General features: G+C 40.5%; 1 protein-coding gene across 1 annotated transcript; it reads right to left on the bottom strand.

Moving 5' to 3' along the window:
• Positions 1-271: 271 nt before the first annotated feature.
• LOC110673248 (uncharacterized) lies at positions 272-2,913 on the bottom strand. Its single transcript, XM_021836313.2, has 3 exons — positions 1,520-2,913; positions 1,203-1,392; positions 272-1,107 (listed from the first exon to the last, which is right to left on the bottom strand). Exons 1-3 carry the CDS (start codon positions 1,940-1,942, stop codon positions 548-550), a joined length of 1,173 nt encoding a protein of 390 aa, XP_021692005.2. The 5' UTR covers positions 1,943-2,913; the 3' UTR covers positions 272-547.
• Positions 2,914-12,060: the final 9,147 nt, after the last annotated feature.

Genomic DNA, 12,060 nt, shown 5'->3' with positions numbered 1-12,060 from the left:
ACTTCCGTCGTCCACAACACCACCTCTTCTTCCTCTACCTTTTTTTTTTCTCGGGGAAATAAGAAATTCAATTTTATAAAAATTCAATAAAGTAATGGGCCTCAAAAGATGAGAAAATTAAGAAAGGAAATCTTCATCTTCCTTTGTTCCCCTCAAGCGAAACACAACCTCAAAAAATTAAAATATTTTTTTAAAATAATAAATCTACACCGCTTCAATTGAGGGAAACGAGAACTTTCTCAGGTGTTCTATAATCTTCTGAATTTCCATATTTCAGAAAAATTTACTTATTTAAATATACTTATTTTCATTTTTTTTTCTATTTATATAAAATTTTTTTTTTACAATGATGATAGATTCCCTGCTGCTAAACTTCCTCTGGCTCTGCCTATTACAACACCCTTGCAAGCTTAGGATTTAAAAATAGGAGGGAAAACAGAGGTCGTACCGGCACCACTATCCGATGATATATTTCACTTATATATATATATATTATATCTGGAAATTAAAAGAGGAAAAAAAAAAGAAAAAAAATCCAAAATTTTTTTTATGCTTTCTCTTTGAGCAGAGAAGCTAATCCAGTCACCATCCTCGCTCCTTTATCTACACTCTTCGGTTTGACTGCCGGCGGCTGCCAGGTGGCGGAGTCCACTTTCACTTTCTCATCTTCGTCGGAAATTTTCTTCGGCGATGATGAATCAGGGTCCAACTCTGCTGTTTTTTCACCAAAAATCAGCTCGAGTTCTCCACAGTCGTCACTAATCTCCGTCGCAACCAAACACTCGTCTTTCTCGCTATCGGATTTTGTGTTTGGAATGGTTTCGTTTTGCCTAGTGAAAGAAGAGAGCCATTTAGCACGCATGTACTCGGCTCTTCTCCACGGAGGAAAGTGCATGCCTTTCTTCTTCAAGCTCTGCTTCGCAGCCTCCGATACGATTGATACGATCTGGCCTAGCCGATCCGTTTTTCCGACGAAGATGTACGGTAGTGATTGAAGGATTGCCCTGTAGGCTCCAGTTGATCGAGCTATTTCGAACTCCGATCTGAAGTCAATATCGATCAAAAGTCTCTCTCCTTCTATGTTCACATCTACATACTCATATTCACCTGATTACCAAATTAAGCGAAAAAAACAATTTCAGAATTTTCCCTTCAAATTTTTAAGTCGAAATAAAGAGTGTTTGTGAAAGAGAGAAACGTACCGGCAGGGTGAGAGGGGGATTTATCCCATTTGGATTTGCAAATGGAGGAATCGTAGCCGAGAGATGATAATCCATCGGCTACGATCTTTCTCAAATCGTCCTTTTGCTTGTGATTCTTGTTCTTCTCGACGATCATCGCAGTATCAGCTAGGAGGTTTCTTTCGTGAACAGTGGCACAGGGAGTCAAACTCTGTTTTTAACACGCAGACAATACACATTTGTTTAGCCTTTTGACCTTCAAGGAGTTGTATAGCTTCAAAGTGAAAAGGGCAGAATGCTCTTAAATTGGAACTTGGAAGAGCTTGAGCGATATTTACCTTAAGAATATCGGAGGCATCGCCAGATGATCCATTGCTGATCGATTCCCCAAAGCCACCACCACCAAATATATCAAATTCATCATCGGAGCTGTCGTTAATGTTCCCATTAAAGCAATTGCATCGGTGACGGCCGCGAAACGGCTTCTCGTTGCTCTCCTCGATGTAATTCTGCACCATTTTAGCCAAACATACTGAGCTCGGCTCAAACTCCGTCCCGGCACCTCCTCCGTCCTTGGTCCCATACTGTGCTTCACCAACGCTTGGCTTTTCGACCGAGGAAATTCTCAACACACCGGGGAATTGCCGGTCAAACAGCCTCTTCAGACGCGATTTCAACACCGGCTTCACCGGTTCGGCCCTCGCCGGAACCGTTGTCTGACAGTCAATATCTATGGGTTGGATCTTCATAGGAAAAGGCATAACAGCTCTGAAGATATAGAAAAAGAGAAGACCCGATCCTAAATATTGAAGGATAGAAGTTAAAATGGATTGAATGCTCTGGTTTAAGCTCTGCGTGTCAGTTCTGCTCAATATTCAGAGCTCTCTCAAATACGTGGATTGCACAGACTCGCAGATTTGCAGCAGAGTGACTAATCAATTGCTTCTTCTGGTCCTGATTCTTCCAGTAAATTTACAAAACCCATGAACTAGACAATTAAAAAAATCAATGCCACAGGCTAACAATCAAATTCTTGCACATTTTACTCCCTCCAATAAGCCACAACGGTAACGCCTTACCTTAGGAAGAAAAAGCAACAAAAAAAAAAAACCTCAAAATTGGAACCCTCAACAGGATCACCACACCCAATCAAAAAGCCTCAGAAAATTTTGATCTAATCCCATGCACAAAATTTCTGTGCAAGCAAAATCCGGTACCTTCCCTCCATGATTAGAAAAATCGAATAACTTAGAAGCTATGCAATAGAAAATTATGCCTTTCAGCTTAGGGTCTTTTCGTGGCGGGGTTGATCGGAAGCACGGGCATTGCGTATAGAAGCAGAAAATGCAGTCGCAGGAATACCCATGTCTCCGGCGAGATTCTAATCGCCGGCGCGGCGAAACAGAGAAGGAAATTGAGGAAAGAGGAAGAGGGGGAGAAAAAAAAGAACTTTCTTGTGCTGGGGGTAGGCGATTAGGTGTTTTTTGGGTAGAGAGTGGAGACTGGAGACGCTGGAATTGTAAGTGGATGAGCTTAGGCTTTTATAGGTGAAACGGCGTTGGCCAAGCTGACTAGTGACTAGGCATAGAATTGCCACCTGGATTAGGACATGGCAAATTTTATCCTCATCTCGCAGTTTGCTAACATGGCACGAGGCAGCACCCGAGAAATTAGTTTGATTGTGGAGCTTGTATGCATATGCCACGTGCCGGCACTTGAATTCGTGGGCACTCTCGATTGGCTAATTTTTATGGAGAAATTACGAAGTTGACCTCCCACTACGGTTCTGCGGTTGGGGTCTTTGTGGTGTGGAGATACGTGAAACAGTAGTGGATGATTCGTGGGGCAAATTTGAAATTTGAACGGAGGGCTGAGGGGTGAAAGGGGTGGTGGTGAAAAGTGAAAAGTGAAAAGTGCATGAGGTGGATGCCTTACATTGAGTGACACGTATCGGCCGCTGCAGTATCAGTTGCTTTTTTTTTTAATAAAAAAAAGGAAATTGGAAAAATTTAAGATGAGGTTATTTTGGACCGTGCGATTAGTAGAGTAAAAAATTGGAAAGATATATCTCACTGAAGTTCTCGGTCCAATATAATGTGAAATTATATATATATATATATAATGTATAAATTAAAAAATAAAATAGTTATGAATTTACAATCTAAATTCTTAAAATTGAGTTGATTAAGTATACTTTGAAATCAAACCAGTAAAGTATGTTGATTATTTAACAGCATCGTGAGTTCCACTTGTCACTTGAAGGCCAAGTCTAGCTCCCTAGCTAATTTTTTTTTTTTTTTTATAAAAGCTGCCTATGTAATTTATGCAAAACTCACCGTATATGGTTTAAACAAAAATATTTAACCCTTAGCAATATGTTGAGATTTTTTTATGCTAAGAAAGGAAAATAAAAGTTGTCTGTCTGCATACTCAATTTAGGTCTCCATTATCTTCTGAAGAAAAACATAGGTCTCCATTATATAACACTAAACACACTTGGGTCAGTGTTTTTAAACCTGTACTAAATTGATCGGTCAGTCTTTTTAAACTTGTCCTAAATTGATAGGCTAGATTGATGAATCAATAAATCTGTCACTACCCAACCTATGGGCCGGACCGGCACTAGGACCTGGGCCAGCCTAAAGCCCCCGAGGCCCGTAGTAAGCCTTAACTATTCATTAACCCAACTCTAAGGCCCATTTGGGCCCAATATCAAGAAAACAAACGGACAGAGTCCGGCCATAAAATGGACTTTCCAACGGGGAGTTTTCGACTCACCCGACCTGTAAACACAATAAACAATCCATTGGGGAGCTCAGCTCACCCTCCACATACTCATCAACATAATAATAAATTGGAGCTCAGCTCCCTCATCTAATCCATCAAACAGACTTAAAATATTAAGTTTACAGGTCCAACATGAATATAATATTACAGACCAATTTCAAATAATTACTGCTAACACATGCGGAAATTCTGGGAGTAATTAAAATTACACAATATTGATAAACAACCTGCGAAGTAAAAAGGCAGGTTAACCCAGAACAAAATATCCTCCTGTGGCCTGTAAAAATTTTTGAACAGGAGTGAGCGTTCGACTCAGAGAGTAAAATATCAATCTTAACTATAATCTCTATAACTATCTGAAACTAATGCAACCTGTAGAGTGAAATGCAACATACACAACATTTTCATATCATAACATCAAAAAGGTAATTTGGAGCACTCACACACCCTGTAGTATCAATCATAACATATGGGAGCTGATCCCCTATACAGCTCTCTTAAATCCAACCTGGTGCCAGCGAATTACTCAAGCTCGGACTTCCACTTAATAACCAAATCGAGGGTCCCGAATTACTCAGCCGTGACTACCCTCGAAGGAACAGGTCCCAATTACTCAAGCCGTGACTACCCCGTCCTATCCATAGTCCACACCACATCACACGCACGCCAACGCACGCACACTGCTCCAAATTACCACAACAACATCCATGGTACATCAACAGTTATGAATGCAACATAAATCGTGCCTAGAGTTTAACTACATAAATATATGCATATAAGTGATGCATGGGCATGCTTGAACATATAATAATATCGAAATTACAATTAAAATTAATATTCTACTCACAGACTTGACGGCAATCACTGTGGCGGCTGGGCGGAGGAAGAAGGCTGTCCCGGCTCACTTGACAATTACATTACATCTATTTAATAAATTTGACTCAATACAAACAAAGAAAAAGATCAAGTACGTCCTAAGTCGTGCCGAAAATCCGGCAGAGTCTCCCCTATACCTAGGACCTACCCAACCTGCAAAAGGGCAAAAAAACGCACTTCTATATTCACAATCCATATATCAACAGTTCAATCATATCACACAGCCCCTCCTGGGCCCATCAAATCAATCATCCATCACAATACGCAAAATTTCAATTTAGTCCTTATTATTGATCATTTTTGCAAAAACTGCCCAAACAAGCTCTAAAAATTATAAAACTTTGCCCCGCGGTCCTTAGCAATATTACTAAGCTATTGCAAAAAGAATCGTAATTTTCTAAGCTACCACGAATATTTTATGGATTTTTAATCCTATTTAAGCACTAGAAAATTACGAAAAAACAAGGTTCGGGTTTACCTTTGCCGATTCCGACTTCGAACGCTCGACGTCGACAATGGGGCTAGCCAAAACCTCGGTCCAATTCGAGACTTTTCCCAGAACAGTCCGTTCGCCCGAAATTTGCGAACTTGGCCAATCGCCGAATTTCCGCGAATCGAGGATACCTACACGAAGCCCATAATAATATATAAAAAATCAGGGGTGTTACATTCTTCCCCCCTTACAGAAAATTCGTCCTCGAATTTTACACAAGGCAGAATAAAGTACATGATTACACATTGAACAGATAAGGGTACTTGCTACGTATGTCCCGTTCTGACTCCCAGGTGCACTCTTCCACTGACTGGCTCCTCCATAAAACCTTAACCATAGGGATCTGTTTTGATCTTAGCTGTCTCACTTGGTAGTCCACTATGGCTACAGGTTGCTCCTCAAATGTCAAGTTCTCCTTTAGTTCTATTACATCCGACTGTAGTACATGAGAAGGATCGGGAATGTATTTCCTGAGAATGGAAATGTGAAACATGGGATGAACGTGAGAAAGGTTGGGTGGTAGCTCCAACCGGTAGGCAACTGCTCCAACTCTATCAGTAACCTCAAAAGGTCCAATATACCGAGCTGCCAACTTGCCCTTCTTTCCAAATCTCACGACTCCCTTCATTGGAGAAACCTTCAGGAATACATAGTCGCCCACTGCAAACTCTACATCCCTCCGTCTGGGGTCTGCATAACTCTTTTGCCTACTGAAAGCTGTTTTCAATCGTTCCCTGATTAAAGGAACTATCTCTGAAGTGTACTACACTAGGTCTACATCATGCACCCTCGCTTCTCCCATTTCTGTCCAACACAGAGGAGACCTACACTTTCTTCCATATAGTGCCTCATAGGGTGGCATCCCTATGCTGGAGTGATAACTGTTGTTGTAGGCAAACTCCACCAAAGCTAGCTGCTCATCCCATTGACCTCCAAAATCCAAAACACTCATGCGAAGCATGTCTTCCAGTGTTTGGATTGTCCTTTCGGACTGTCCGTCTGTCTGAGGGTGGAAAGCCGTACTGAAGTTCAACTGTGTGCCAAGTGCCTCCTGCAACTTTCTCCAAAACCGAGAAGTGAACTGGGGCCCTCTGTCAGATATTATGGAAGCCGGAACTCCATGCAATCTGACTATTTCTCGAATGTAGAGCCGGGCATACTGTGCCACAGAGTAGGTAGTCTTTACAGGCAAAAAGTGAGCTGATTTGGTCAGACGGTCTACAATTACCCATATCGAGTCATATCCTCGCGTGGTACGAGGCAACCCAGTCACAAAATCCATAGTGATCATTTCCCACTTCCATTCTGGGATAGGGAGCTCTTGCGACTTCACGACGGTCTCTGGTGTTCAAACTTCACCTTCTGACAAGTCAAGCACTTGGACACAAAGTCTGCTATGTCTCTCTTCATGCCATTCCACCAGTAGCTATCTTTCACATCATGATACATTTTGGTGGAACCTGGGTGGACACTGTAAAGTGTGTAGTGTGCCTCTCGCATGATTTCATTCCTGAGGTTGTCCACATCGGGCACACATATCCTAGAACCATGCACTAGGGCGCCATCATTGGCAAATCCAAACTCACCACCTTCACCTTCTTTGTACTCTTTCTATGATCTTCATCAATTGTTGGTCTCTGCCGGGAAACTCTAACTGTGTCCCTCAAGTCCGCCTCACTGAAAAGTGAGCCAATAATACCCCCTCATCTGAAAGATCTAGGATTAAACCTTGATCCATCAACTCATGTACTTCCTGAATCAACGGTCTCTTCTCTGCTGAAATGTGCGCCAAACTGCCAGAAGATTTCCTGCTCAAAGCATCTGCTACAACATTGGCCTTCCCAGGGTGGTACTGGATGGTGCAATCATAGTCTTTCAGAAGCTCCATCCATCTCCTCTGTCAAGTTTAAATCCTCTGTTGGAAGATGTACTTCAAACTCTTATGGTCGGTGTATATCTCGCACACTTCACCATACGATAGTGTCTCCGGATCTTGGCAAAGACTACACCGCCATTTCCAAATCATGGGTGGGGTAGTTACGCTCATGCCTCTTCACCGCCTTGAAGCATAAGCCACTACCTTTCCATTATGCATCATAACACACCCAAGGCCAACTCTGGAGGCGTCACAATACACGGTGTATCCTTCACCACTCACAGGTAGTGCCAACACAGGGGCAGTGGTTAGACACTCCTTATCCTCATCATTATAACTGACTCTATCGAGCTCTCTTCCTGTCCTTTGCATCTTATCCACTTCCCTTTTTCTATTTTTGGTATTATTGGTATCTTTTCAACCTGCTGTACTTATTCCTTAATTTTAGTCCTATCTCATCCTTACACCTTTTCCTTCAAAGATGTCTATCCCATCATCAACTTTAACTTTCTTTTTATTTCTTAGTCTTATCTTGATTATTAGTTTCATTACTTCAAGAATTCTAACCCTATGATTTACTCCTACCAAAGACATTCTTCACCTTATGTAACACTTATAATTACCCATAGAAAATTTTTCTTGTATCCCCTTTTTCCAACTTAACTATCGAACATTATCATTCCCTACCAGCCTTAGTAGGAAATTGCTTATCTGGATGAATATGAGCCCCATAAACTATAAGTTCCATCCGAACTAACACTGTAGGAAATATGTGTCATGCCTTAATTCCAAACAAGATACTTCACGTGTTCATTCTCCTTAATATAATCATATATCGCCCATAGCTTTCTAAACTTCAACCTCAAATTACCCATCAGCAACAATTTCATCTATTGAAACTCATCCATAAATAGTACTTCATCTAGCTCATAGTTTAAAATAATGCAAGCCTTAGTAGCTAACTCAATTTAACTCACACATTACTCGATCGTCCTTTCATACTTAACACTAGGTATGCACTTCTGTCATTCTCATATCAGAAATTGTATATGAATTGGTGCCTATCAAAATCTCAAATAACTAGGTCTCCTTGCCTCGACTCGCTCCTTATATAACGCTCTGGAATCAAAAACACGAGCTAAACTTGAAAAGAAAGGAAAATATCCTTTTATATTCAACTACGCCGATTGTCCATATAATAACGTTTAACCTATGTTTCTTAGTCTTTCTCTTCAAATTTCATCATCTCCTAGCACAATTGTGCTCTACCTATAAGGTATCATCTGCATGAACCCTTTACTGTACCATCGTCCTTCCTGACATAATATTTTATAATTTATTAATTTTACTTATACTCGACCTATGATTCATATCCATCATCGTTTATATTGTGCCCTTAACCCTTGTTGAATCCTGAAAGATTTCTCTCGCTAATAGATTCTTTCAACACTAATTTCACCCTTATCTATGGTCATTAATTTGATCCTTAAACTTTCTAGTGATTTATTACCATCCATACTTGTCACTTTTTATTCTACCCCTACTGTTGCTCTGTCGTTATTGCTTCACTGCAAAGTGATTATATTGATCACACTAAAAAGGTTTGCCTGACATTCATAACGAACCTCTAACTACCTTCTCACTATCTCAAAAGTCTAACCTAAAACCTATGTGTCATTATCTATCATTCTTTTCCTCTCATCATACCTATTTGATCCCTTAGACTGACTTTTATTCAACTTACTGCTTACTAACTTCTCTTTCTCTACCTATTTAGGTAGTCCGCAATACCATCGCACACCTTCTAACATTTACTCATTATTATTGTATTCCATACCTCCATCACTTTTCTCATTAATGTGGTCCCATTTTGGATTTTCCATCCTTGTCATTCTCCTTGCCAAGAATAACACTTAGCCTATCCTATATCTTAACTTTGTTCCTTTTATTATGCGCTCTTTAGGTTGTCCTTTCATTTATTTCCTTTGTCTTACCCAAAATAGAACTTGACTATTCTATCCTGGTTCCATTCTTCTTCCTAACATAACAATTGTACTTGCTAACTATCTCTGTCAGAGTCTCTATCGCGTTATCATATGTCTGTGCTACTCAGATTTGGTCCTTTGACCACTCTAGCTAGTACTCCCACTGGCACTTAGATTATATTGCATCTGTAATCAATTATCCCAATTTTCATTCTACACTTTCTCTATCTACTGGCTTTCTGTGATTTATCTTCGCTAATTTATTACTCTTAACACTATTATAACTAGATTTTACTACTGTTTGAACAATATGAAGTCAGAAAGGAACTCAGGAAATTGCAGTCATACCTTTATCGTATGATTTCTATTCTTATCCTTTAGCTTACATAATACCCTTACTACCTCGAGAACTGATTCTGCAGTAATTTTATTTATTTGTTATTATTATTATTATTTTCCATGTTTACTCAACTAGCCAAAACTTAAGATTCCGGGTACCCAAACCCGTCATCCAATTCAAAGGATTTACATCCATCATGATCTGATTATATATGATTCCTATAATGGAACTTGTATCATCTGCAGGATACCCCAGCCAACTACTCTCTACCACACTCTACAGTCCCATCTGGGGCACTATTTGGTTGGTCACCATTATTAGTAATAACTTTCGATCCCTTCTGAAAAGATAGGACTACACCCTAACTTGCTGCATCAAAGGTACTACATTTACCACCTTGCCCAAACCATGTCAAATTAATGACTCTCCTATCATATCATATCTCTGTGAATCATCAATTCATAGTTTCGACCTTCCCTAGGTAGTAGGGTTGCACTTTACACCTTGCTAATACACACAAGGTATTCTATTCTCACTAAGTTCTAAGCAAAACGCTCATCGCTCGCAAAAACCATCCAAAATTCCATACCGAAGACTAGATGGTCTCACTCTATAGGTATCAACTTTACTTTGCAACTAGTCCGAAACCTCTGGTCTGATGGCAACTCTTACTGTAACTCTAGTTCATGCTAGGGTAACTGAGTCACTAACTCTAGTTACCACCCAACTATGACCTTTCGATATTCTAGCTCTAGACTCTTAACCAGGAGTTCCCAACTCCTCTGCAGATATAAAACTCTGTTCTGGCATAATTGTACCAAAACAGAAGCCATCCGCAAACACCCTCATTATGGAGCACCACGGGGATGCACGCAGCTCTATACAATAATCTCATGTCGGTACTGTAATCTGCAGCTTACAGAGCAGACATCGAGAACATTGTATAGTTACTACGATACGTCCGGACCCACTAGGCCTCCTAATTTCTTATCTCTCTCGAATCTTCTATTATCATAAACTTATTCTGATGGGGTCATCCACTGATGACTGCCTGCAGTGGTATCCTCATCCTTATCTAGGGCAACTGTACTTTCAAGACTCACGTTTATGTACTCGTGCCTTGCACGAAATGGGCACACCATTTAAACCCATACAGACAGAAACATAGCATTTCTTGGAGTACGTATCCTCATGATGGACCTCACATGTCTACTAACTCTATTTCACATTTCTGTGTACTCCACGAAAATCAAGACACTAACTGAGGTAATCTTATATTTCCCGAGGTATAACGTAGAATCTAGAAACAAAGAATTACAGGAAAAGACGAAACAGAATCCTATACTCCGCATGTGACTCCTAGTAGACTCTTCCCAACACTTAGATAATTTTTCCCTATGAATCTGGAGCCTAAGCTCTGATACCACATTTGTCACGACCCAACCTATGGGCCGGACCGGCACTAGGACCTGGGCCAGCCTAAAGCCCCCGAGGCCCGTAGTAAGCCTTAACTATTCATTAACCCAACTCTAAGGCCCATTTGGGCCCAATATCAAGAAAACAAACGGACAGAGTCCGGCCATAAAATGGACTTTCCAACGGGGAGTTTTCGACTCACCCGACCTGTAAACACAATAAACAATCCATTGGGGAGCTCAGCTCACCCTCCACATACTCATCAACATAATAATAAATGGGAGCTCAGCTCCCTCATCCAATCCATCAAACAGACTTAAAATATTAAGTTTACAGGTCCAACATGAATATAATATTACAGACCAATTTCAAATAATTACTGCTAACACATGCGGAAATTCTAGGAGTAATTAAAATTACACAATATTGATAAACAACTCTAAGTAAAAAGGCGAGTTAACCTAACAAAATATCCTCCTGTGGCTGTAAAATTTTTGAACAGAGTGAGCGTCGACTCGAGAGAGTAAAATATCAATCTTAACTATAATCTCTATAACTATCTCAAACTAATGCAACCTTTGTAGAGTGAAATGCAACATACACAACATTTTCACATCATAACATCAAAAGGTAATTTGGAGCACTCACACACTGTAGTATCAATCATAACATATGGGAGTGATCCCTATACGACTTTCTTAAATCCAACTGGTGCGGTAATTACTCAAGCTCGGACTTCCACTTAATAACCAAATCGAGGGTCCCAGCGAATTACTCAAGCCGTGACTACCCCTCGAAGGATCGGGTCCCAGCGAATTACTCAAGCCGTGACTGCCCCGTCCTATCCATAGTCCACACCACATCACACGCACGCCAACGCACGCACACTGCTCCAAATTACCACAACAACATCCATGGTACATCAACAGTTATGAATGCAACATAAATCGTGCCTAGAGTTTAACTACATAAATATATGCATATAAGTGATGCATGGGCATGCTTGAACATATAATAATATCGAAATTACAATTAAAATTAATATTCTACTCACGGTGACATCAATCATGTGGCGGTGGGCGGAGGAAGAAGGTCCTGGCTCACCT

This window comes from Hevea brasiliensis, chromosome 4, assembly GCF_030052815.1.
Source record: "Hevea brasiliensis isolate MT/VB/25A 57/8 chromosome 4, ASM3005281v1, whole genome shotgun sequence".
Taxonomy (NCBI): Eukaryota; Viridiplantae; Streptophyta; class Magnoliopsida; order Malpighiales; family Euphorbiaceae; genus Hevea; species Hevea brasiliensis.
The sequence above is the reverse complement of the archived record's forward strand: the minus strand, read 5'-3'. Positions and strand labels throughout refer to the sequence as shown.

Excerpts from the sequence above, each read along its gene's own strand:
- LOC110673248 (XM_021836313.2), bottom strand. The coding sequence starts at position 1,942 with ATGCCTTTTCCTATGAAGATCCAACCCATAGATATTGACTGTCAGACA. Across the intron at positions 1,393-1,519 it reads ATGCCTCCGATATTCTTAAG|AGTTTGACTCCCTGTGCCAC; the intron begins GTAAATATCGCT and ends TGTTAAAAACAG. Across the intron at positions 1,108-1,202 it reads ATCCCCCTCTCACCCTGCCG|GTGAATATGAGTATGTAGAT; the intron begins GTACGTTTCTCT and ends TTTGGTAATCAG.